The sequence below is a fragment of the Ammospiza caudacuta genome, chromosome 7 (genome assembly GCF_027887145.1).
Source record: "Ammospiza caudacuta isolate bAmmCau1 chromosome 7, bAmmCau1.pri, whole genome shotgun sequence".
Classification (NCBI taxonomy): Eukaryota; Metazoa; Chordata; class Aves; order Passeriformes; family Passerellidae; genus Ammospiza; species Ammospiza caudacuta.
Window position 1 is genome coordinate 36,723,909 of NC_080599.1, and position 25,445 is coordinate 36,749,353.

The following is a 25,445-nucleotide window of genomic DNA, read 5'->3' on the forward strand; positions in this document are numbered from 1 at the left end:
CAGTAGAGTACATAAACACGTCCACAAAATTTGACATTTGAGTTTTATGTTTTGAAACCAACAAGGAATTCTTGGAATTTCCTTTTTGCTTTTCACCTAGAAGTTTAAAGAACAAATTATATGGCCCACAACACTTTAACCCCTCATTACCATGAGTAAATCACCTAAAGCAGCCCTGCACAAGACAGAGAGTGTGCTCGACTGCAACAGAAGACTGTGGGCTCAGACTTGCAATTATTGAAAAAGAAGAAATGCTCAAACTCCTTTTGCAAAGTAATACATCCTTGAGGGCTCAAATGAGCAACGATATGTACAAAATTTTACCATCTCCTTAGAGTTTCTTCAATTTTATTTTCACGTTTTACAAAAATTTGCTGAAGTGGAGTTTAGAATCCTTCTTCAATAACCTAGTAATGAGAACAAGAACCTGTTCACTCAATGCTACTTCAAAGTGTCACAGATTCAGACAAAAAAAAAACACTGACATAGAACATGTAAATTTATTGGCATAATCTTTATTTTAAAGAGATCTCTGCAATTCATTGAAAGACATTTTCTTCAGGTAATGATTTAGAAAAAAACTTTGTAGTAATTATTACTTTATATTCTTATGCAAATATAAAAATACTAAAAAGATATGACACCTTCCCAGGCCAGAGCCCACATTCTCATTCAATTTCATTTGCAATAATCTCAGATTTAAAAGTAAAAAATTAGTAGTCAAAATAAACATTTATGTACAATATCATTGGAAAACCTAACATCTAAGATTAGTTTAACGTATTTTTCAGGGTCTAGGCATGCACTGTCATCCAAACTACAATTCTTTGTGACTTTACAATAATATCTTTTGGGTTTTAACACCTTCAGTATCTCTCTTGTGTAGCCATGTTGAAAAAACACAGAGACAAGAGAGGAACTCCATGGGATCTCAAGAAATCATTTAGCATATGCAAAGATCAATTAAGCACTTAGTGATATACTGTAGTCTCCAGTGCAGTCTCCAGATATTATTCAAATGCATTAATATTAATCAAAATTAACATTTATTTCTTTCTGTGCAGTTCCTATTGCAATATTATGGCATCTGAATAAAGCAGCAGCTTCCTGGTTTAAGCATTTCTACTCATCTCAGTAACAACCCAGACAGAGCACATTATGACTCAAATGCAAGCAAGCCTTTCTCATCCAAATATCTTAGTTTTCATGTTTCAGAGGAAATTTTTTTCCCTGAATACTGGTTCTAAAGAAACAGAGTAGCTTCTTCTCAGCTTTGCCTACAGTAAAAACACTGTCCAGGCCAAACTGTAAGAAAACATAAGGCTCTAGGCTAATACATAGAAACAGCAGAAAACCAGGGAACTGCAGCATGAAGCTAGGTACTTTCTCAACAGCTTTATAAACCTCTCTAAAGAGATAAAATAATCCAAACTCCTAGTTGCATATGTCTAACGCTTTTCAGACTATTGGTATCAAAGTGTATGTACAATAAAAATTACCTCATTTTCATAAATTTCTGAACAAATATATCACCTTGACACTCTCCTCACAGTGACTTCTATACGTAAATTAAATGTTTTAAATTGCCAGATGAATTTGTCAGAAGTTCAGGTTTACCTTCATTTCTATTAGAAACCTTCCTTTGCAAAGGAAAATCTCAGGTCAGAATACTTGTGCAGAGCACTCTGAATTCACATCAACAAAATTAGTAACATTCTGATGTATTTGCAAATCATTTTGTATTTCCAAACAGGGGTTGATAAACTGCACAGTTCTCATTCCAGTCGTCCTTGCTTGGCATCACCTATTGCTCCCCACACATCAAATACAAACTCATCCGGAAATGCAAAGTCTCCAAGAGTTTCATCCAAGGCCACTGCAAACTCATCTGGGTTTTTCTTGTCTCTTCCAGCTTCCACAATTGTTGCAGCTAAAAAGCAACAAAACAAAAGAATGTAATTATCATGAAAGTGACAGCTAACACACAGAACCAAGATAGGGATGGATGGGATTTGAGATGTCTGTTTTCAACAGCTGGTGAGGTCAGCTTAGGGACATGCAAATTTTACCAGGTGAATTTAGGATTCAAGAGGAAATTATGCACTTAAAGTTTGTGCTTATGCCTCTATAAAATGAAAAAGTTATTTCTGAAAATCTCAGCCAGGTGTGTCAAATTGTGCAGAATGAAGAGAAAGGCTTTGCTGCTGTGCACAAGAAACTGGAGTCACCAAGGAACATCTTGGCATCCAGGAGAATGAAAACAGAGGAGTGATAGAATGGAGTTAAACTGTGGTATCTTGTATACCAATATTGTCTAGAATTTTCTCTTATTTACCAGAGAAGTATCAGAATTTATCAAGTGCCAGAGCACACTTTAGAAATGGCTAAACTGGAGCTGCAGCTTAGGATTCACTCCTTCCTTAGTTGCTGTGCTCATCCCTCGCCTTTTGCCACTACAGTTTCTCAGACTCTGGGAGATCACAGAAATCCATCCCAAACACTGGATGCTGCCAACCCATGGATATTAGAGCAAATGCAAACCTCTCTTGATCATGACACCTGCACCTCCATGAAGGGTGAAAAGAGTCAGCACAGAAATTTCTCCTGTTTAAGCTGGGCCCAGAGAACCACTGGCAGCAAGCTACAATGGTTTGAGGGCAGAATGCTCTGTAAGACACACTCAGCACAAACAGCACTGCTGAACACAGTTTATTTTCTGAGCTGTAGCTCTGCTGCACAGCCTCTCTTCACAGGAAAATGATGGTATAGTACAATAAATGAAACATCAAAGTCTGCTTCATTTTGTGATTATTTTATACCCTTGCCTTGAACTGCTAGATGTCCTCCATCTTTTGTTAAACACCAAATACCTGCCACTTTCTTCACAAGCTTATCAAATTCAAGTGTCAAAGTGAAGGATTTGGTAGCTTCTAGCCTTTTCTTAGAGAAATGTCCAAATGTAAAATGCATAATATAGTGCCTGAGAAAGGGAAGGAAGTTTTGAAGCCACAGAAAACATCTTTACTGGGACAGTCTGCTATCTACCACATACACTGTATTGAATCAACACGGCAAAATCTCTCTGAGAAAAATAAAAACAAACATTCCCTGTTCTGAAGTTTTACTAAATTTATTTTATTTTGTTGACCTAAAACTCAGCTCAACTTTATTGACAGTTCTGAACTTCTGGCAAACAGCACTTGCTGTTGTGCAAACATGTAACAAGATGTAAGCAAGCGTGAGCCATACTCCACATTGTAAATGTCAACAACAGTAACTCTGAGGAAACTTGATGTTTTGGTTTTAACTGTGTTCAGCTGTGAGGCTCCAATCCCAGTGTGTCAAACTACACAAAGCTGTGCAAGGAAAATTTATGTAATTCTTGACAAATAAACTGCTGTGTACCCCAAACAAGTGTACCCCAGCTTCCCAGGCAACACTAGTGGTTCTCAAGGACCCTCAAGGCCCTGCCAGAAGAAACCCTATTCCCATTGCATTGATTCCCTCTGTGTCCCCTGTGAAGTTCCTCTGACTCTGATTCAGTCAAGTCTGGATGGGAAATGGGCATTAAAGAGGGGACTCTTGTTCCTGGTAAGTAGAACACAAGGATTTGTTCTACAACACCACTCTCTATTTTCTGACAATGGGGCACAAGAAGGTACTTACAGGGAAGCAAGCCTGGAGATAATGAGGAGAAGGGTATAATTGAAACTTCACAGATTTCTGGATATGAAGCTGGATGTAAATTTACTTGTTATAGACACTGGGAGAAGGGTGGAGAGAAAAGAGCTGTGCAAGGTGGAGTAAGAACAAACACACCAAGAGATTGTTACATCAGATATTTAGAAATCAAAAGAGTAAGGATCTAGACAAGTGTTCAAGCAGGGTGGGAGCAGGAATGTAGCCAGTTTTAAGATAAATTGGCCAAGAGATATGGAAGAACCCTATGACACAGACAGCAGCAATAACACAAGACAACAAGGCATTATATCACAGTCCAGCTGCTCTGGCTGAAGCTTCAGAATTGCACATAACAAACTGTCATTAACAAAGTGGAACTTCAAATGCAACTTTCTTTAAAGATTTACATTCCCAAATAACTAAATAGAATCTAAAACTGGTTTATTACAGATTTACAAAACTTGAAAACAAAATCCACTAAAAACTTAGCGGATCAACTTTCAACCCAATCAAGCAAGAATCAGAACATCGCCGCGCTAAAGCAGCCTCAAAAAAACCCCCATTTTCACCTGTACTGAGTAAGTGTGACCAGCACTGCAGGGCACATTTAATGCAGCGTATTGACTGAGGCACAGCGGCATTCCCAGCCACTCCTGCAGCCGGAGCCAGGCTCGCTGGCAGTGCGGTGCTGACCTCCAGTGCCGCCCGCCCGCACTGCCGGAGCATCCCGGGCACAGCGGCACCGCCGGGCTCTGCCATGGACCGAGCCCCTGCACTGCCCTCCTGCGGGCCAGCTGCCGAGCCAGCCCGAGAGCTCAGCCCCCATTCCCTGCCTGATTCCCCAGCAGCTGCCACAGCTGCGGGACAGTGCTCCCAGGGCGGCAGAATGCGCCCGGTCGCACAGTGACATTGGCAGAATCGATGGCAGAACGCGCCCGGTCACACGGTGACATTGGCGGAGTTGATGGCAGAACGCACCCGGTCACACGGTGACATTGGCGGAATCGATGCGCAATTCCCAGGGCAAATCAAAGCCCGCTGACTGCCAAGGCATTCAGCAGATACTTGCCAGCTTGAAGGAAACGTTGCTGGTTCTCAGAGGGTGACAGCTTCGTGCCAGATTGTCTCCACTCCCCTCCCTTTTCCCCACTGCTTCTTGTAATCACTTATTGTGCAGCTCTTACAGGAATTTTATTCCAATAGAATATTTTTCCACAGTCAAGAGAGCCTCAATTGTTTTCAGATTTTCCTTTTTTCAGTTCACTTCAGGCAATGTTAGTGTCTGATTGATTTTTACATAAAATGTGAAAAGTTCAGCAATTTTAAAAAGTGATGAAAGGAATTAGAAGTCTCATCAACTTTAACTGAGAAGTTAATGTCAAGCTTCCCAGAACATGAACAAAGTAATATGTTGGCTTTTCAAATACAGTTCCTTTAAATAATCTCAATGATCTTTCACAAAATCCTTATTTTCATTTTTAATGAACACATGGGGCACAAGCCATGGAATCTACCTTCTGCCTGCCATTCTTATTATCTACCTTACACAGTCGTTTTGCTACCTATATCCTGTACTGTAACTTCTGAAAAAGCTTTTATCAGAAGTCCTGACAGGAGCCTCAATGTTTATTTAGCTGTAATGCCATTAGAAGTTTTGTCTTCATCAAAAGGTAACAAATATTGTTCTGTCCTGTCACTCTAAATCAGAAAATGAAGCATGTTATTGCAGTTTACAGTATTTAACATTACTTGGTTTAAGTTTCATGTTGAACATTGTCAGATCTGGTACTCAATAACTATCAGAAATATTTCTGCTTGTTCCTTTTTCTTAAGTACTAATTCTTCTTGAAGTTTATTTTGTTTAACTGGACTTGCTGCCCTACCTTTTATCAAAAAAACTCCCATTATTCTCTCAGAGTAAATGAACAGCTGTAAACAATATACTCCTGGATGTATGCAATAAAATCCTGTGGGAAAGGAAGTCTGGTGACAGAAGGAGAAGAAAACAACAGATTCAGGGAGAATATCACTTCAGTTAAAGCATTTAGAGATAAAAACATCTACTGAATATTGATGGGCTGGATTTGCGGGCCAAGAGAAAAAGCTTGGGTAACAGAAAAGGTTTAAACCTGTTAAGATATTTTGACTAGATGGTAAGTTTGAAAACTGAATTCAAAAATGGAGAAGTTGAGTCCAATTTTTTTAAACAGACAAGACAGAATATGCAAGGATATTTCAGCCTGGTCTCAGTGATGGAAGATTATGAAACAGATTATCTTGTTTGCGATCACATAGCATGGACAGGACAAACAGGGGTCAGGCCCAGCCAGCATGGGTTTAGGAAAGGCAGGTCCTGCCTGACCAACCTGATCTCCTTTTATGACCAGATGAGCCACCCACAGGATGAGGAGAAGGCTGTGGATGTGCCCACCTGGACTTCAGCAATGCCTTGGATACTGCTCCCCACACCTTTCTCCCAGAGGAGCTGGCAGCCCATGACTGCACCAGGGGATGTCCAGGTTGGACATTTCTTCACTGAAAGGGTGATTAAGCACTGAATGGGCTGCACAGGGAAGTGGTGGAGTCACCACAGCTGGAAGTACCCAAGAAACGACTGGGTGTGACAGTCTATGTTTAGTTGGCATGGTGGTGTTTGGTCAAAGCCTGGACTCAGTGATATCAGAGCTCTTTTCCAACCCTAATGATGCTGTGATACATCATGCCTGATAATATTATAGAGAGCAACAGAAAGGAAATAATCAGCCAAAAGCAGAAAAACAGAACAAAGGGGAACAAAATACTGGTGGATGAAGCCAAAAGGTGCTAAAAAAAACTGTGGACAGGAAGCCCTTTTGCCATGATTTACCATCGGTAGCATTCTGGGGTTAGATCCAGGCTTCCTCCCACCCAGAATTTTTGGGATTAAATACAGTCCATAGCAATTCAAGTCTTACTGATTTAAAAAAATAAATGTCAATATTTTTAACTAGCACTGTTTCCTGAGTAGCTCCTATTAACCAACTGCTCAAATTCCTTTACCAGAAAGCACTCGTAGAATTTAAAATAACCTGAATTATCTCTCAGCTGTGTATTTAAGTTTCAAAGAATGCTGAAGTCAAACCTTGGCTCAATTTCTATTATGCCCATAAAATGGCTGAAGAATATATTTCCAGAGCCAACTGCCCCTTCTCTGGATTACATACAGTTTTCAGTACAAAGGGGTAAGGAAGTAAAAAGGTAAAAATGCATCCAAAAGCAGGTATGTAAATTTCAATAGCATTTAGATCTCTGAAAATAAAAACTAAAAACTGTGCCAGAAAAAAAGTGCATGCATTTTCTTTAACAATTTCCAAGTACTTTGGTCCAGCCTAGGGATTTGTGTGTAGATTTAGTCAGCCATTCTTGAAACTGTCAAGATACTTAACAAAGCAAAAATTAAGGGCTTTATCTGACCTTTAATCTTGTCTGCAATTTAACATTAGTTTTTCCTTCCTTTCTTTCTAACTTATGTCTTAAAACTGGGGCACTGCTTCAGAATTCAATCACACCATGGAAGTGTCATTTTAATGGAGATGAAAGAGTAACATTAACTGACATTCAAAGATTCTGACAAACAGAAGTGCATGGAAGTGAGCAATGATTGAGATCTTAATCACTTGTCAGCTGCACTTTGTGATGACTTGCATTTTCAACTAATCTGGCCTGAGTAATGAGAGAAATTTCGAGCTAAGTGGTGATTGGCATCCTCTGAATGAATCTTTTCCTCATATTTCACTTTCATGGGTGACTGATCACATCCAGTACGTAAAAAACTGACATGTGTTAATTGAACAGATTTGTGACAGGTGATTAGCTCTCCTTTCCTAAAGAATCCTTGAGCTGTTTAATTGTTTTAAAATGGTAAAGTTGGGGGATTTGAGTCATCAACACTGGCTGTTGTCTCTTAGATTTGAACTTCAAGATATGGCTTCAAAGGTGCAAACTAAAGCTACACGAACCCTACAGTCTTTGATTTCTGACGGCTTCTCTTGGTTTCACTACCTTTTGGGGAGGAAAAGAAGAGGTAAGGGACAAAACAACCACCCAGTAGGGAAGAAAAGAGCCTCTCTATGAACAAAGACCTCTTCCTTCTTTGAGTATTCTTCTAAGGCTTTTTTTTTAAGTTTCCAAACTACATACTGAAAGATGAAGGGCATTAGATCTTTTGAGGGGAAAAAAAAATTCAAGGAATTCATGGGAAAACTCTGCCAGGTGCTTGGCCATTAACTCAACTATATGTGTTGAAAGCTGAACTTCTCAGTCTAGTGTGCAAGAGCCATCCTGTTTACAGTACTGAGAGCCAAAAATACAGGGAACACCAGTTCCCACAGGACTGTTCCCATGGACACCAGAAGCAGAGCACCCACAGCTGCTGATTCCTGTAGGGCAAGGAGCCTGGGGGCCTTGGAGGTAACCTGCAAGGACAGGAGCTTCCAGAAGCCCAGGCTGAGCCAGGAATGCAACAGCTGCAGGACAAAAACAGCTCCCAGAGGGACAGCTGGCAGGGCACCCAGAGCTTTGAAGCCTGAGCCAGACTGAGGCACAGAGGCTGCAGGAATGAGATGGGACATGGAATCCTCCCTAACCTAAACATGGCTCAGCAGCACACAGGCCTCCCAGGAGTGCACTGCATGGCAGCAGCATCACATATTGGAGTGGCTGGGAACAGAAATGTTGAGAACTTCTAGATTCCCGGGAATTGGAAAGTTTAGATAGAACCTACAAAACAGAACTCGAGTTTTGGGCAGCTCTGCCCTCTCTTCTATGCCATGAAGCCCAATTCTGCCTTAGACTGAAGTACAAATACTGTTTTACCTACATTTTTTCCTGTGAGAAAACTAGTGATATCTGCCAAACAGATGCTTGCTGGTAGGAGCACCCAACAAAGGCCTTTTGGCTATTGAGATAACCACCTTTTGTTCTCATTCCATGCTGCCCCTCCAGCCCTGGAGCTTCATGCCAGACCTATTTTCTCTTCTGCTTTGCCTTTTCCACTTCTCTCTCATGAAAGGTTTCTTTTCAAGATCTCTTTCTATTTAGCCAATTTTTTCCTTTTTCTTGGCTGGTTCTTTTAAGATATTACCATAAGAATAAATACCTTCCTCTTTGTCTCAGTACCAGCAGTTCCACAAGATCCTAGGAGGATTACACCAGCCACAGCAGGCTAAAACAGTCAGACTGCAGCTTCTTCCCACACAGATATAAACTCCTATTTAGTTGTTGTCAGAATAACAAAGAAAGGCAACAGCTGCAAGGACAAGTTTGGTGCATCTTTATGGAACTTATGACACTGGGGTTACATAATGTCTTTCATTATAAATCAATGATTCTTATAACTAGTAAATATTCTATAAGTTTTCTCATGTTCATCAGAACACAGGTTTTAGAGATTTTGATAAATTTGTGTAATTATTCTGTCAGTTGCCTTGCTAAATAGCTACTTGTTCACTGATGAAGACCTCAGGATCAAACCTTAGCAATCAACTTTGATGGGTCTATGCCAAAGGGCAAAAAAGCAAATAAACATACTTATCCTGAAGAATTCTTAACCATGGCACACACAAGATCCACTAGAAAATATATGCCAGAAAGAATACAGTGGTGACAGTTATAGCAAACAACTAAAAATTCATGCAACAGTGTATAGCTAATGTGCAGAAAGAATAGAGGATTGATTGAGTAATTACATCAAAAGGCTTGAAGTGGGAGGGAGATTCTTTTATCAGAAAAACACATTTGCAGAAATACAGGCAAGTTTTTGAGACTGCAGGCTGGACAAATTTTGCTTCGCTTACATCCAGAGACTAAAGTACTCAATAAACATCAGACTACAGAAAATGAGAAATTATTTACTCTTGTAGTAATGTATCTGCTAAAAACTCACCTAATTCAATATCTCTTATGCCCATGTATGTTTCAAGGAGCTCATCCACTTTTTTAATTGCTTTTTCTTCAACTTCAGTTGGCTTTGTTGGAATAAAGGGAGAGAAGAACAAAGGTATGATTATATCCATGCAGATTTCAAAATAAAGAGCAATGTGCCAGTGATTATCCTTACTCCCACCTTGGCCCCCTAGACTTACAGAATCTACAGATAAGACACACTATTCCACTCCCTTTCCCTCTTCTCACAAACATGAGCTTTCCTCCTAATACCAAGCCACACAACTCATGCATTCAAACTGAACAGGGGCCTTGTATCTCCTGACAATACAGATCTCCATCAAATCCTTATCAGCTTTAGAAGAGCCCAGAATAAATAATATTTATTCACTAAACTCTAATCCTAGTTTTGCACAAATTCATGTCAGTGTATCTAATCAGCCTCTCCTAACAACAACCCTTACACCAACCCTGTACACTTCAGTGTCAGAAACAGAACAAATTCTTCACAACCATCCCATCTCTTTTTCCCCCCTTCCCTCTTTTCAGCACCCCTTGGTCTAATCTAAATTCATCCATGCAGTCCATGAACTCGAAATCTGGGTTTTGTGCTTCCAGGTTCCTCAGCCCCATCCTGTCCCTGCTAGTCATCAACTTTAGTTGTTCTCTTCAGTCCCACAAGCTTTGTAACATCCCATTTTTCCTTCCTACTTATCATCCTTGGGGAAGAATAAATCAGAAGCTGGGTGATTAAACTGCTGAGGGGCATTCCCCACCATACCATCTCCTCCACAGTAGCAGGGCCTTTGGCTCTCAGGCGAAGTGTTTCTCTCCCTTTGGAGATTTTAGCCTCTGACAGAGTTTTGCCTTTGGACCTTGGCTCCAGCTTTTCTAAAGATAAAACAAATCCAACAAAAATAAAATATCAACCAAAACTACATATACAGTACAACAGAATATGAGGTATCTGTTTTGGTTATTACAGTATCTTCACATTTAGCCTGATCGAGATCTAGACTATGTAAAAATCTAATTATAAATTAACTATTCTAAGTATAGCTTTGCTGACAATTTCTTGTCTTCAAATTGTAAATCTGCTCAACTGCACTGAGGCTAGAACAATTGACCAATATATCTAAGCAGGCCTGTGGCATTCATTTCATATATGTACCTTGTATAATTTGATTTCCCTATTGTGCAGAGAAGCATTTATACCTTTAAATTAGATAGCAGCTGAAGTCACTGGCCAACTGCTGATTTATTCGGGTCTTTACAGACAGAACACATTGCAGGTTCAGCACTACAACATTTCTATCTTTCACTGATGCAATGGTGCCAGCACTGCTGCTAAGCAGGTGATGATGAGCCACCCTGAGCTGAGTTACCAATCTGCTTATCAGCACTCACAGAGCTGCAGTGGCCATAAGCAGATCTGCAGGAGGTTTGCCACTGGTTTCACCAAATTTATTTCACAGCTGATAAATCTCTACAAGAGTATCTGGTTTACACAAAGTTTCCTTTACCTGAATTCAGCCTTTCTTGTCTCATTCTGGGCAAGGGCACTCCAGTTAGTGGATGGAGCACGGAATCATTTAAGATTTGGGTTTCTTATTTCAGGATGCAATTTTACATTCAAGAGTGGCAAGGCTTTAATTTACTTACTGACATGGGAATTACATAGTGAATCTGGAAAGTGCTAGAAGAGAGGAGACAACTCTGCAGAACTGCTTTTATTTGTCCTGTATTCTCTAACAGATTATTCCTCCTCTTAATAGCAGGCCTTTCTAATAAGCTCTTCTTTAACGTGTTATATTAATTTTGCTCAGATAGACTTCAGCTCATCATTATTGCATAAGTGGTCACAAATCTAGATTATTATGCTGAACAGTATGTTTGAAAAGTAAAGTTTATTAGCTTTCATGATACGACTAGGTATGTCAAAGTCTCATATATATCCTTAGGATCAACACTTTTTCTTTATCCTTCTATTGCTTCAAGGACAGTTTAAAACATCCTTAAGATTGTCATCATTTCTGCTAGACTTGTTTCAAAAAGTCATTCTTGATAAAAACCTCCTATATTTTTCAAATTCTGTCACCATTATCACCTTAGAACTCATGATTTGAGATAACCTTCATTTGCAGTACTTTAGACCAAAACACTCTGGTATCACTAAACTATTTTTCATGTTCACATAATTAAAATGCAGAGTTTGTGTTATGCTGCCTTTACTTCGTTTCTATTAATTTTTCACAATTCACAGACACTTGTGACTGGTACAAATCTTTTATTCTGTGCTACAAGCCTTGCCTAGGGGAGCTGAGACAGCCTGTGTGTACATGGTAGAAGGATGTCCAACCAGTAAATTATGCTTATTTCACATTTCACTGAGAGGAAGAAAAATCGAAATAATTTCACACAGAGGTTTGTCTCTTTATTTCTGTACCCTCACCAAATGCTCTTGAAATTAACAGGAATTCAGCACCTATTTGTTGAGCAGGATCTGGACCTTGTCTGTCATCTCCTCTGGGGCTATTCTTAGTGCTTAAGCTGCAGCTTAAGCATTATCTTTGTGCCTGAAGCCTAACTGTACCTAAGGCTAAAGGCAGGACTTTTAACCTACTGAGCACTGCAACTTGCGAGTGAATTTCTGTAGGGTAAAAAATAATGTGCATATTCAAAAAATCTCTCCACAAAGCTCTTTAAATCAATGGCAGAAAAAGGGTATTGCCATGAAATTACTGCATTTTCTCCTCTACATCAACAGGCAGACTAAAAGGTATCTTAGTCACCTGACTAAAGTAAAAACTATTAAATTATGACTGAAGTCATCAATCAAATGCTGATTTACCCCGCTCTTTACAAACAGACTGTGTAACACTTCTAGCATTGAACACAAATTACAGGCCCATATTAAAAAGAGGTATTGCTGCATTACTAATTGTGATGGACAACACATGCAATTCTTTAGCATAATGTATAACATACACATTTACTTAACAGCAGTACCAACTTACATGTAAACACATTAGAGATCAACTCATAACTCCCTTTCTTCACAGAAGCACCAAAAGCAAAAAAAAAAAAAAATATCTTTGCATTTCTCTCATTTTCAATTTCTGCTACTATTCTGACACCAAGTGTCAAGACTGGTGTATGACAGTAGCTGTAAACTACTAACACATAAAAAAATTTGTAAAACAAACATTAAAAATTTTTGCTGCTGTAGTGAACACAGTGATATTGAATTGACTGTCACTGCAGGTGTGCAGAAGGCCTCATACAGATTTGTGATTTAGCATTATTTTGAAGTTTTTATTACAGGAAAATGCTATATGGTTTGGGGAGAGAATCCAAACAATTGAGATAATAAAATTTGTAACTCGGTCTCTATTCTGACTGCCTGAGCAAAACTTCCCTTTTTTGTTTGTTTTCTACATTGATAAGAGTTTATATATACAAGAATTAACAGTAGGTATGCATTCCTCCTATTTAAGCAGCACTTCTCATTGCATGCAAGCAGCAAGCAAAGACAGAACTTTGCAATTCTGCTTTCTTCCAGTTCTGAGTTACCTGCTGCATGACTGGAGATCCACAAAAGGCTGGGGAGGGGGAGAGGGAGAACAGGCAGGCAGCAAAGGAGGTGCTCTGGGGAACCCCAGACAGTGCTTGCTGCAGACTCCGTCTGCATCAGAGAGCACAGACCCCAGTAAAGGGTACAGAAATAGAAAAGTCTGACACACAGAACAACAGGGATTGTGTACCAATAGAGGAAAAAAGGAGTTTTGAGGATCCAGACATTAAGGAAGTGATCCATGCTTTAAAACCATACCTATGAAACAATCCCTGTTCTAATTTTGCAACATCATGTAGTGGCAGAAGAGACTGAGTAAGGCTCAGGTGAGGTAACCCACACCAGGATGACTGCTGGACAAAACAAGATGGAAGACAATCCATTCATAAATCTTCCACTTCAAAGAAAAAAAACTAAATGTACTTTCTTGTACTAGTTATGCTACCACATGTGGACACCTGGCTGCTCTCTGAAAACAAAACCACAAAGTAATGCAAGGATGGGATTTTATTATCAAGGTGTTTTCCTGAACAAGGTGGACAGTCAGGGCACTCACCAAATGCCTTCAAAGGCTCTACCAACTCCAGCTTAAACTTCTGACCTTTCTCCAGATCTTTTAGCATTTTGGCAACTTCATAATGCCGACACTCTGACACATTTTTCCCATTTATGGTCTCTATGTGATCACCCACGCAGACAGTTTTGGTTTGGTCCATAATGCTGCCTTCTTTGATTCGCTATTTAAAAAAAAAAAAAAAAAAACCACCACCAGAAATAGAAACATTTTTTTAAAAGGTGACACCACCAAGTTTCAAGAATGTTAGTTAGCAATATCAGTATTACTGAGCTTATTATTCCAGCAGTGTGTTTTGTCTATGAGATTATCATAAAACATATTTTGAAAAGCATTATTTTTCAAAGTGTTTTAATAAGCATTGAATATACAATCAGACAGGGAAAAAAAGAATGCGACCACACTTTAGAAATAAGGAATTCTGAATAACCTAATATTTTTGTGCTTTAAAACTGTTTACAGACATCTCAGCAATGTGAATGGTTATTCAAGTTTTTGGGGGTTTTCTATTTAATAGCTTGACAAGCATAGGAACCAAATTTTTCTCTTCTCAAGTTTAGTCCAGGGACTTAGTAAAAAAATTACATACTGTAAAGGGCTGATCTTAATAAGACCCATCCTAAGTGCTGAAACTACTGTTCTCCTCATTAAGCTATACTGTAAGCTGTATATTAAAGGATATCCTCTGAAATAATAAAGAATAAGAAAATCTTTTAGCTGCTATCTCATGGAAAACACAAATAGTCTAAAAGTCATAACAGAAGTTACAACTTTAATGAAGTGTAATTTAAAAAGTATGGGGAAAAACCTTTAAAATATCTCTATGATTTATGACAGTTTAAATTTCAGTGAATCTGTCTATTGTTGTTACATACTGCCATATTGGTTCATTGTGTGCATACATCACTTAAGCCATTATTATATAGCTATGGGATAGACAAGCCATGACATAGTAAAATACCTTTTATTTTGCAGGTACAAATTTCACTCTAACGTGTTCCTGAAGAACAATCTTTCCAACCGAGCCTGGCGTGGCTCAGCTAACCGTGTGTGAGATAACAGTGAGACAAGGCAGATAAGCAGCTGCCACCTCCCACTGCAGCAGCCAGCCCGGCCGTGCAAGGCTCAGGAGCTGCTCCTGTCCCTGCGTGGGGCTGAGCCCACACATGAGCCTCCATCTGAGAGTCAGTGGGAGTGTGAGTGCTCACTGCCACACACTGCACTGCCAGCATCTGAAGCTTCAGGCTCAGTTTAACTCTTTCTAGCCCCAAACAGAAGCCTGGTGGTGACTGTGGATGTGGTACTGTACACACCAAAAACCAAATGTGCCAAATGCGGTCCTGTTACCAAGACTCAAAACCTGTCCCACACAGCTTCAATCAATGTTTAGTCTACATGTCAAATATTCATTTAGCTTTTCTTCTTAGCACTTGGATCCACACACTAAAACTGTTGAAATAATATTCACTGGCTGTTATTTGTGTCACTTTTTATCACCACTCCAAGTTAACTGGCTGAGACAGTCGAGCTACACTGTTACAGTAATTAAGATGCAATTGCCTGTATTTCAAGTGCTCTACAGTCCATTGAGAAGCTATGAGGATCTATATTTCCTATGCAATGCCTACTCCATTTGATAATGTCTCCTTGTACACCACTCAGTCATACTTCAAGTTCTACTGCTGTTCTTTGAATGCTAATTTGACTCCATAATACCTTTTCCCACCTGCCTGTGTACCCCAAAAACAAATTTGTGAAAGCAGAACAACACCAGGTTTTGTTCTTAGTAGGGCAAAACAAGATTAAATTTCATAGGAACAAGCCCTGCAGTTCAGTGTCAGGTTTAAAATTGGTTGGGTTACCACATCAAACCTAGAAACTTCTGTGTTATTCAAAATGCAGTAAAATAACTACAACCCGTAGCAACCTTCAACAACCTGCCAATCAGTAAATTCAGTCTTAATTTTTAATTAAGAACGGGACACAGCCACAATTTTTTAAGGAAAATATATGTATATAAGCAAAAAAAAAAATCAATAACACTTTAGAGACAGTCTCTGTTTAGTCATTTACCTAGAAAATATAGTAATAAAAAAGATGCAGACTTTACTTTTGTATATATGTGTCTATATATAAATCAGCATTTTCTATGCTGATTTAAAAGATCCATTAGCTAAATCTGCAACAACAACAAAGTATGATCCTAGAAACTCCTTTAAACTTCACCTTCATTCCCATGAAGACCGCATCATTTTCATTACAATGCTTATTATTAGACCAGTACAAGGAAAAATAATATATATTTGCTCAGAGGACTTTTACACAATTAACTGGAAGTTACAGCCTGTCTGGCTAATGTTGTGAGGGTTTTCCAGTGTGCTCCAATTGTGCAGTAGCCTATGTGAGGGCTGTTACCAAGCAAGCACAAAGGCAGTGTCACTGCACAGGGCTGCACTCGTGAACGCTGCTCACTGAAGCATTGCTTCAATGCCTTCTTTTAAAATGCCACATAAGCAGCAGCATGGCTGAATGTTATGGGCTGTATAGATGCCACCACTAGAAATTCACAGTTCTTTATAAACATAAAAGTTAGGCTATGATTTTGCCAAAATGCTTAGTGAAACCTTTATTGCATCTTGACTTTCTCAAACATGACCTCAGTCACATTTTTCCACAACAAAGACAAGCAAACCGATTCCTAAACCCTGTCTTGTTTTATAGCCATGGTAGCTAAGGAATGAACAGAAAATACAATTTCTCCATACAAAAACTCTGCTTACAGTGAGAACAACGATTGGGGCAGCAGTAATCAAAGATAATTGCTAATGCCTCACTAATAATGGGTAACTGGAATATATAAGAGCAAAGAATCTCAAAAAGGCAGAAAATGTGATTAAGGTTCCTAATACCTAGTCTAGTAAGAAGGGCAGCATCATTTCATAAGCCACTACTTGTCTCAAAACATACTGCCTCTAGGTCATACAGAAGAGGAGAAGGAAAGCCATTATGATTAATATACTGAGTATGTTACTGCCCATACTTGCTACTCAAGCTCATTGTGGTAAATTGTGGTAATCCACATCCTTGTAAATTCACCCTATCCAAGGCAACAACACAGGAAAGCTAAAAAACCACTGTACTTGCCCCTACTCTTGTACAGCACAAAGGCTTCTGCCCTAGGAACAGCCAAAGACTGAAAGAACATGATCTCATTATCACATGAGTGACAGAAGTTCTATAAGCATCTAATAAATGACATCAGAAAATCAGTTTAAAACAGGAGGGGGCAGATGCAAGCAGTATCTAACACCTACCATCTCAGGGTAGCTCAAGAGACACAATGGTCTCATTGTAAAGCTGATACACATTACAGAAGCAATGAACAAATGAACTGATTTTGAATGACATGCAGTACAGATTAGCTGAACTAATTTTGAATTATGTACCTAAAGAAAAGCAATTTTATTCTTTACTTACCATATATATGATAATAAAAGATCTTATAGTTATAAAGGATCATGAAACCAATAATTAACCAATTATAGTAACAGAAGCTTCCATAGAACAAAGTATTTCATTGGTAATTAAGTTTACCTTTATAAAGGCACAGCCAGTTCCATTGTCTGTAATGGTAAGTCCCAGCATATCATCAGTTTTAAGAACTTCCACTTCTTTTCTCTGTCCTTTCACATGGGCAAATATGAAATCTTCAAGGCCAATTTGTGCACCTAAGAGTTTGTCCATATCAACTTTGTGAGTGTTCAAAGTGCAAAACATGATCTGTGCAGAGGGAAAGCAAACACATTAACAGTGCATTAGGCTTGGTGAGTTTGACAGGAAGCCAAAATGAGAGCACAGTTCAGGCCCTGTGACAGGTCCATAGCTTAAGTGATCCCCCTTCTTCTCCAGCTGTGCCAGGAGAAGGAACAGTCTCCATGCACACAGAAAGCATCAGTAGCTCAAAGTGCAGGTGAGAGCTGGCAGGGAACACAGGAAAGAGCCCTCCCTGAGCCTCTCAAGGCCTCTCTGAGCACACCAGCCCTGAGAGAGGCATCTTGAGCTGCTACAGCTTGCACCAGGTCAGAGTAAGCAAACTGAAGAGCCATCACCATCTTTTGCCTCATCATTCACCCACCTCAAATTCCACCTGATCCAAAGATCACTAGGGACTAGTTTAAAACTTATTAGTTGAAAGGAGTTTAATGGGAAGGAAAAAAAAGAGAGCTTATCAAAACAAAAGAGTCATAAGAGAGCATGAAATGGTTTGTATTGCCCATGTGTTCCCTCATGAGCTCAGAGCACATTGTCTCCAGTGGGCTTCATTAGTTCCTGCTCTTCCCCAGCATGAGCTGGGGTCATCCCTGTTCCAGCGTAAGCAAGGCTTAATAAAAAAGTCAAATTGCTTCCTTATAAACCAGCTTTTCTGAGGGATTTCCAGTCCTTTTTCTGCCGACGCTGATGCCAGCTCCTCAGCAGGGAGGTTTCTTGTCCTGGCCATAGGCAGGGTGAGAGCAATCCATCTGTGCTGCCTGGGACCAGAGATGCTCCTGCCCACCAGGAGCTGCATGAAGGAATGTGCCAAGCCCAGCTCAGCCATCACAGCTGCAGTAACGACAGTGCCCAAGCCTTTCCAAGCTGCAGCAGGAGAGGAGTGAGGGCCAAGGGAAGCCCAGCTCCTCCTGGGCAGCACGGAGAGCACAGGGCAGCAGCCAAACCAGAGACTCTGTGCTCCACGAGAAACTTGGGGAGTCCCTAAAATCTACTTGACTGAGGCAAAGACATGGGGTTTCCACACCACAACACTACACATTCCCTTTTCTTTCCTCCTGGCATCACTGGATGAAAGCAGAAAAACTGAAATGAAAGTAACCAACCTGTTTACATTGATTCCAGGTCAAAAGAAGAGTGGATACTCTTACTAATGTATTTCACAAAGAGCATTTAAGCTTCTGGAGCTTTCTAGGACTTAGACTCTGTAACTATGGGGATTTTAATCTTAAAAGACTGAAAGTTAGTAGAGAGATTGTGTTTCTTGATAGAGGTCTTGTTTAGTTGCTGTTTTTGAAAACAAAACAAATAAAAACCCTCCAGCAAACAGCCTCACTTCAATGGCTACTTGCTTATCTCATCTAATCCATCAAACATCCACTGCAATCTAACACCTTACTTAACAATGAAAGTCGGAACAGCACACCCTTAACAGACATTAGTTTTATTTGCTTGGGTAATGCAAAGGTTTTTAGTTAAACAATACTCCAGATATAACAACACCTAGAGAAATTAATCTGGTTTTAAGTAGAAATTTGAATATAATAATAATGATAATAATAATCTCTAATTACAAGCTCTTTTTTAAAATAAAAAAATTAAAAACAGATTATATCAAGTTCACATACACATTTTCAGCTCTCTCAAGCTACATAACTGCCAGTTTAAAAGGGTAACTCAGTTCTCTGTTCATTGTTCCTGTGATGAATAACAAGCACTGTCTTTACATTTTAGACATTAGCATCCTTCATCTGACCTTGTCAAACAGACAATCTAGTAAATACTGTCACACCTTTGAATAGATAAAATTGGCAACAGAGCAGAAATGTGATATTTAGAAACTTGATCCAGAGTTTCTCTTTATAGATCTTCATCTGGATGGCATTCCTACTACAGCCTATAAGTCTGCAGAATTTTTTGTGAGTCAGTTCTGTGTTAGCCACAAGGCTGAGAGAGCATCAGTTAGTCAAAAATAAAACTTAAATCATTCTTCATCCTCTTTAGTGAACAACTGCTTTTTCTCAGAAGAGATATATGCAAAGAGTAATGTACTAAAGATGTATCTACCCAGAAGGATATACCAGTACACCATCAACCAGTTATAGCATAGCTTTATTTGTACACAGCTGAGACCTATTCATTCAGAAATGGTATTTTTCATAGATTTTACATAGGTTAAATATTGGGACCTAATGCCAGATTATATACCTGAATACTTAAACAACAGGTTTCCACTCCCTCAGACTTTTGCATATTTTTAATAGTAATTTTCATATTCAAAAATGAAACAAGAAAAAAAATCAATGTGCAGTTCTCATGGTTAAGTCTTTTCTGTCCTTACCCAAACCTTCATAGGCATTTGGTCCCTAACTCAGTATACCAGTGCTGTGAATATTTCATGCCAACTTTAGCAAGATATTATAAATCAGAACTGTTACATCAGTCACAAAGTATCTAGGATACCTCCTTCACCAAGAGTTATCATCTTCTGCAGCACTCAGAAGAAGGAAATTCCATGTTGCTGGACACTAGGGGCTTATGCACAACTTTATAAAATAGATTTGTCCAATAAGATTACTAACAGATCATTCCCTGTACCCATATTTTCAATTGGAAGAGACCACATTAGCCAACAAAACCAGGGCTATATAAAGAAATATAAACATGTGTTATGTAAAGAAATGGTATTAGCTAAGAAAAAGAGGGTTACATGATGTGTTATATAAACTATATATGCAGTACCATATTGCATGTTCTATACATTAACTGTACTCTCATCTTCCATACTGAGCTGACACCTTGAGAAGAACTCAAAAATGAGTTGGTTGATAGATTACATACTCAGAAGCTATTGAAAATGTATTAAAAATCTCAGATAACTTTACAGAGAACCATAATCACTTTCTGTTTAAGAGGCAGGGAACTGGGAATTTTAATTCTGAGCAAGATATAACACCCACTGACAGACTTCCCTATATATGTAGATGTCATATCAAGAAATCACCAACACAATTTTCTAGGTATTACTCACTTTATCTTCCCCAAGGAAAATGTGAGCTATGACCAGCTTCAGCAACAGGAAGAGAGTAACCAGCTCCTCCAAGTTCTAGTGAGCTTTTGGTACTGTCAGATATTCAGCCTGGTCAATACATTCAAAGGCTTATAAAACAAGCATTCAGTGTTTTGCTGTTTGTTTTGGGATTTGGTTGGGGTTTTTTTCCTTTCGGTTTTTGGTCTTTTTATACACAAGTATTACAATGTAATACAGTGAACACAAGTAATTACAGTGTAAATTTTTCCATCCAATTATTTCCACATTAATATTTCAAATACTTTCAATGAAAGTATTGGAAAAGACACAGCAAACATCACATGCAATATGGGTGAGACATTTAAGCACTGCTTAGGGAAACAGCAAGCAAACAATTCTTGCCATAGGGATGGGAGGAGGTGTTTTGTAGGGAGTGTTAAGTTTGCTCATTTAAAGTATTCCATCTGTAGGCGTGATTATGAGCAATTTCTTTCAACAGATAAGCTTAACAATAAAACTTTCAACATTTTGGTGATGAGGGTTTCACAAGCTAACCCTTTTCTCTAAAACACACTTCAGATTTTTTATTATTAAAAGGGCAGTTTTGTTCAGAAAGACAAGTTTCAGCAGTGGCTTGTTTGTCAGCAGCCTTTCATAAAACTTTAAACTGAACAGGTTTAAATCAAATACTTTTATGAAAGTTTAATGTGGCACAGCCTCACTGTATACTTGACTGTTTTAGCATGAGGAGGCAAGGCCTGTGCAACTACAGCCCACACAAAGCTCAGCAGCTGAACTCCTGCTACTGGAAGAGAAAGAGGGAGCTGCATTTCTGCTGCCAGAAAGGTCTGAATTACCCTTGCAATACAAAATTCCTCCCACTGTGAAAGAAACCCCAACCTCCAAGGGCTCTGGACAGGCACAGCCATCGAGCATTAAGTTTAGTTCACCAGCCCCACCACATTTCACCTTTCAAAGCAAACAAAATAATCAAAAGGCAAATTGCAAGTAGGCAAACCAGAAGTCCTCACAGTTTCTATGGGTTACCATTCCCTTCTCGTCTGATCAAGAAATAGCCCAGCTACAGCTGGACTTTAATATCCACGTTCTCAGTGCCTGATTAGCTATTCTGAATACTTTAAAGCCCTACCATGTGCTCTCGCAGGAGCACACCACCACCAAATGCCTTAACAGACCCACATTGTCCTTCAGTCAGTGCTCATTTATTTATCATACAGGCTGCACTCAGCACTTTCACCCTCATGGGGAACATTCCCTGCTACATTCCCAACAGTCAGAGTGGAGTAGTAATCCTAAAAGGCCAAAGCTACACATAAATACTTTTTCCAACTATTTTTCCTACTTCAACCTCCATAGAAAAAATAAGGGAAGATATTTCTATTATTTATGCAAACAGAAACATACACGTAATGGTGTGTGGGTTGTGTTTTTAGTTAAGAGTTGCATCTATCTAACTTTTTTTTAGCTCTGTGCTTTCTTTTTGAAAGCTTGTTGAAGTAATCAAGTTAAATGTGATGTACCTCAAACAACACATAATAATGATGCTGGAAATTATAAAACTTACTTTTTTTTTTTAACGTAACTTTAGCAAGGGGTTTGTTCTCCTTTGCCCAGGGAGAAGGGAATTGAAGTTTCTCTTTACAAGACTCTTCACCGGGGTTTAAAATTTAAAATTTTAACATTCACAGATGGGGAGTAGCCAGAAGGTACACAGGAGATAAGAGAACATTATCGACCATTACCCCCCATCATCACCTCCTGGTGAGGCCTGAGATACCTGGTCTGGGAAAAGACTGATAAGAGAACTGAAGAATGAGGACCAACTTAGCAAAGGGATCAATCGAATCAATTGAAGGCAAGAGGAGATCGAATAGTAAGCATTGCCTAATTTAAGACCAGTAAACAAGAATTTCTTTGGGTTTGTCTGTATCTTTTTTCCTGCAGTTTTGGTGTCAATGACACAGGCAATGTATTGCCAGAAGCGATATTCACTCCTCCTCCCTGGGGAAAGAATAATCACCTTGGACAGAGAAAGTGCTGGATGTTGTAAAAGTCAGAGAGGTGGGCAGAAAGGGAGACCTCTGCCTACCCCTCAGCTCAAAAGGGGTAAGAGATCTATAAAATACCTACAAGAAAGGATGAGTGCAGGAAAAGCCTCAGGAAGCAGCTGTTATGTCTCACTCCTTCATAGACACCCAGCAAACATACGTCCCCTTTGAAGCTATACCCATCCTGTCCCCATCCTCCCCTACTCATGATCCAGGTCTGCACAGAAGTTTCTGTCAGCGTCTGTCCAACAAATACTGTGTTTTATATAAACTTCTGTCACTGTTGGCAGTAAATCCCAGAACCTGGAATGGATTCTCCAGCAGAAACTGAACTCAGCTGGTCCCGGGAGGTGTGATCCAAAGAGGAAAAGAAGCGCTGTAAGCATGTGGAGTCAAAAGGAGAAGTGACAGATTACAAGTACAGCTCATTCAGAATGGTATTAAAACACTTAGGCAGGAATTCATCCAAGAATCCATTCTGCTGCCTGCCCTGCGGTAACCTCACATCCCATATTAAATGTATTCACTTCTGCAAAAGGCATCTGAATGCTGTCTGCACAGAGCTGAGCTCTTCCCCTCCACTCCCCCCCAGCATTTTCCAGCCCAGGCACTGCGGGGCGGAGATCCCTGCGATAGGAGCTGTTTCCAAAGGCTGTCACGTGTGGGTACCACACTGCCCGCAGCCTTCAGCAGAGCGGGGTCACTGAAACTTTCCTAGACAGGTAACGCCTACAAATGGCATTTGAGTACCTGAGCGTCCTGCAGTTCGCTGAGATGTAGCTCCTGGCATTATTCTTTACACCAGACTATCTGTCCAAAAGCAGTTTTAATGAACAGATAATACAATTTTAAATAAATTCTAATAAATTCACATTTCTTGGCTGTTCACGGATCTATCCTGTTTCTGTGCATGACTCTCTGATCTGAATTCTTCACTCTGCCACCTTTACATCAGGAAATATTTTTCTTCACTATTTTCACATCATACGACTTTCTTAAAGCCAACTAAATTTCTGGAGTAGAAGATTTTATGTTCAGTGCCCCCAGCAATAATTCTCCATCCATTTTTAGCAATAAGCCACATTAAAGAAAAAATTTAAAGGAATGGAGCACTAGGGAGAAAAAGGAAATAAGAAAATTCTCCAGTCTGGCACATGGCTGGCAATATATGCCATGATATGTGGTGCTTCCTCTAAGACCTCTGAGAGTGTCAGATTATACATCTAGCAGGAGAAACAGGAGCACACCATTCATACAAAATTAAATTTCTCTGTGAAAGCTGTTCTTTCTCAAGTCAGTGGAGCCAAAAGTTCAACAGTGAAAGGAAGAAAACTAAAATAGAAGACAATCTGGTGATTATGATAACTTGAGAATACAAGGTATAACTGAGATGGAACAGAACAAAAGGCAAACAGCAGCACAGGATGAAAAGAAAACAAAGGAGCAGAAGGTCAGAAAGCAGCTGGGGAGGTCTGGGACACTGATGCATTGCCTCTTAATTACTTAATGCAACACTGACTGATTAAACTGTATTCACTGCTACTGCCACTTCCCCTTTACAATTTACCATTTGAAATGCTACGTCAGGCCACAGCAAACTCAGAACAAAGCTTGTAGTATTAGTAGTCTTTACAACTTTTTCAAAAGTCATCTACAAAGAAGAAAACAAGTAAAGCTGTACAGTCACACGTAGGCATAATGAAATGTTAGCCCTCTGTTTCAACTTGCCACTCGGAGGTTAAGGTTCAAAGAACCACATAGGAAGAACTTGATATGGCCACTACCTTTTAACTAAGAGAAAACAATGCATTTACAAACACAAATGAATCATTATCCAAACAAATGTTTAGAACATGGCTTAGAAAAAAAAAAAAGATCAAAAAGGCAGCAGAGCTTAAAAAGGAATCCTGTTACAGACTTAAATTTAACTCCATTGGAACAGTGAACACTTTAAAAATAATTACCTGACAAAGCAGAAAACTTTCCAAACATCACTTTCGGCCGAAATTTTAAAAGGCAGTACGATTCAGGGCATTATACCACATGCCTTACCCTTCCAATGCATTCGTTCTGGGTATTTAGCCCCATAAATCCGCTGTCCCTTTTTTAACTAGAATGAAGTAGGGCCTAAGAGCTGTCTCCAACAGCAGCTGCCAACAAGTTAACCGAGACCCTGGAGTTTGGGTCAAGAGGACCATTGTTTCTACCATGCAAGAGTTAAATGCAGCCACATTTATGCCTTTTCCCGCAGGGTAACGCTCATTTGGAATAGCCAAAGGGGGTTTTTCCTCCCCAGCAGTGTAAAGCAGTGCCGTCCCCACAGGCACCCGCAGAGGCCGGGCCGGGCGCCGGGGCAGGGCGCGGGGCCGGGCGCTGGTGCAGGGGGCCGGGGCAGGGCGCCGGGGCCGGGCGCTGGTGCAGGGGGCCGGGGCAGGGCGCCGGGGCAGGGCGCCGGGGCAGGGCGCGGGGCCGGGCGCTGGTGCAGGGGGCCGGGGCAGGGGGCCGGGGCCGGGCGCTGAACAGCCCCGGCGCCCGCTGGTGCCCCCGGAGGCCCGGCGGTGGCGGCCGCGGCGGTGCCGGCCCTACCTGGGCGGGGTGGATGCCGAAGGCCGCCGCGATGCGGGCGTACAGCTCGCGGGCGCTGCCGAAGCCCTCCACGCGGCCCGTGGGGCTGCCGTGCGCCAGCTGCGTGTGGAACTGCAGCCGCGCCGCGCTGGCCGACGGCGCCGGGGCCGCCGCGGGCGCCGGGGCCGCCGCCTCGCTCTCCACCAGCTTGAAGGTCTCCTTGGACTTGTCCTTCTTCTTGTGCCTCAGCCCCAGCGGCAT

The 25,445-nt window shown here is 40.3% G+C and overlaps 1 protein-coding gene across 1 annotated transcript; it reads right to left on the bottom strand.

Annotated features, from left to right (window-relative positions):
* Positions 1-509: 509 nt before the first annotated feature.
* GIPC2 (GIPC PDZ domain containing family member 2) lies at positions 510-25,445 on the bottom strand. Its single transcript, XM_058808573.1, has 6 exons — positions 25,206-25,445; positions 17,346-17,531; positions 13,734-13,914; positions 10,385-10,494; positions 9,605-9,686; positions 510-1,930 (listed from the first exon to the last, which is right to left on the bottom strand). The coding sequence occupies exons 1-6, from the start codon at positions 25,443-25,445 to the stop codon at positions 1,776-1,778; spliced, it is 954 nt and encodes a 317-aa protein (XP_058664556.1). The 3' UTR covers positions 510-1,775.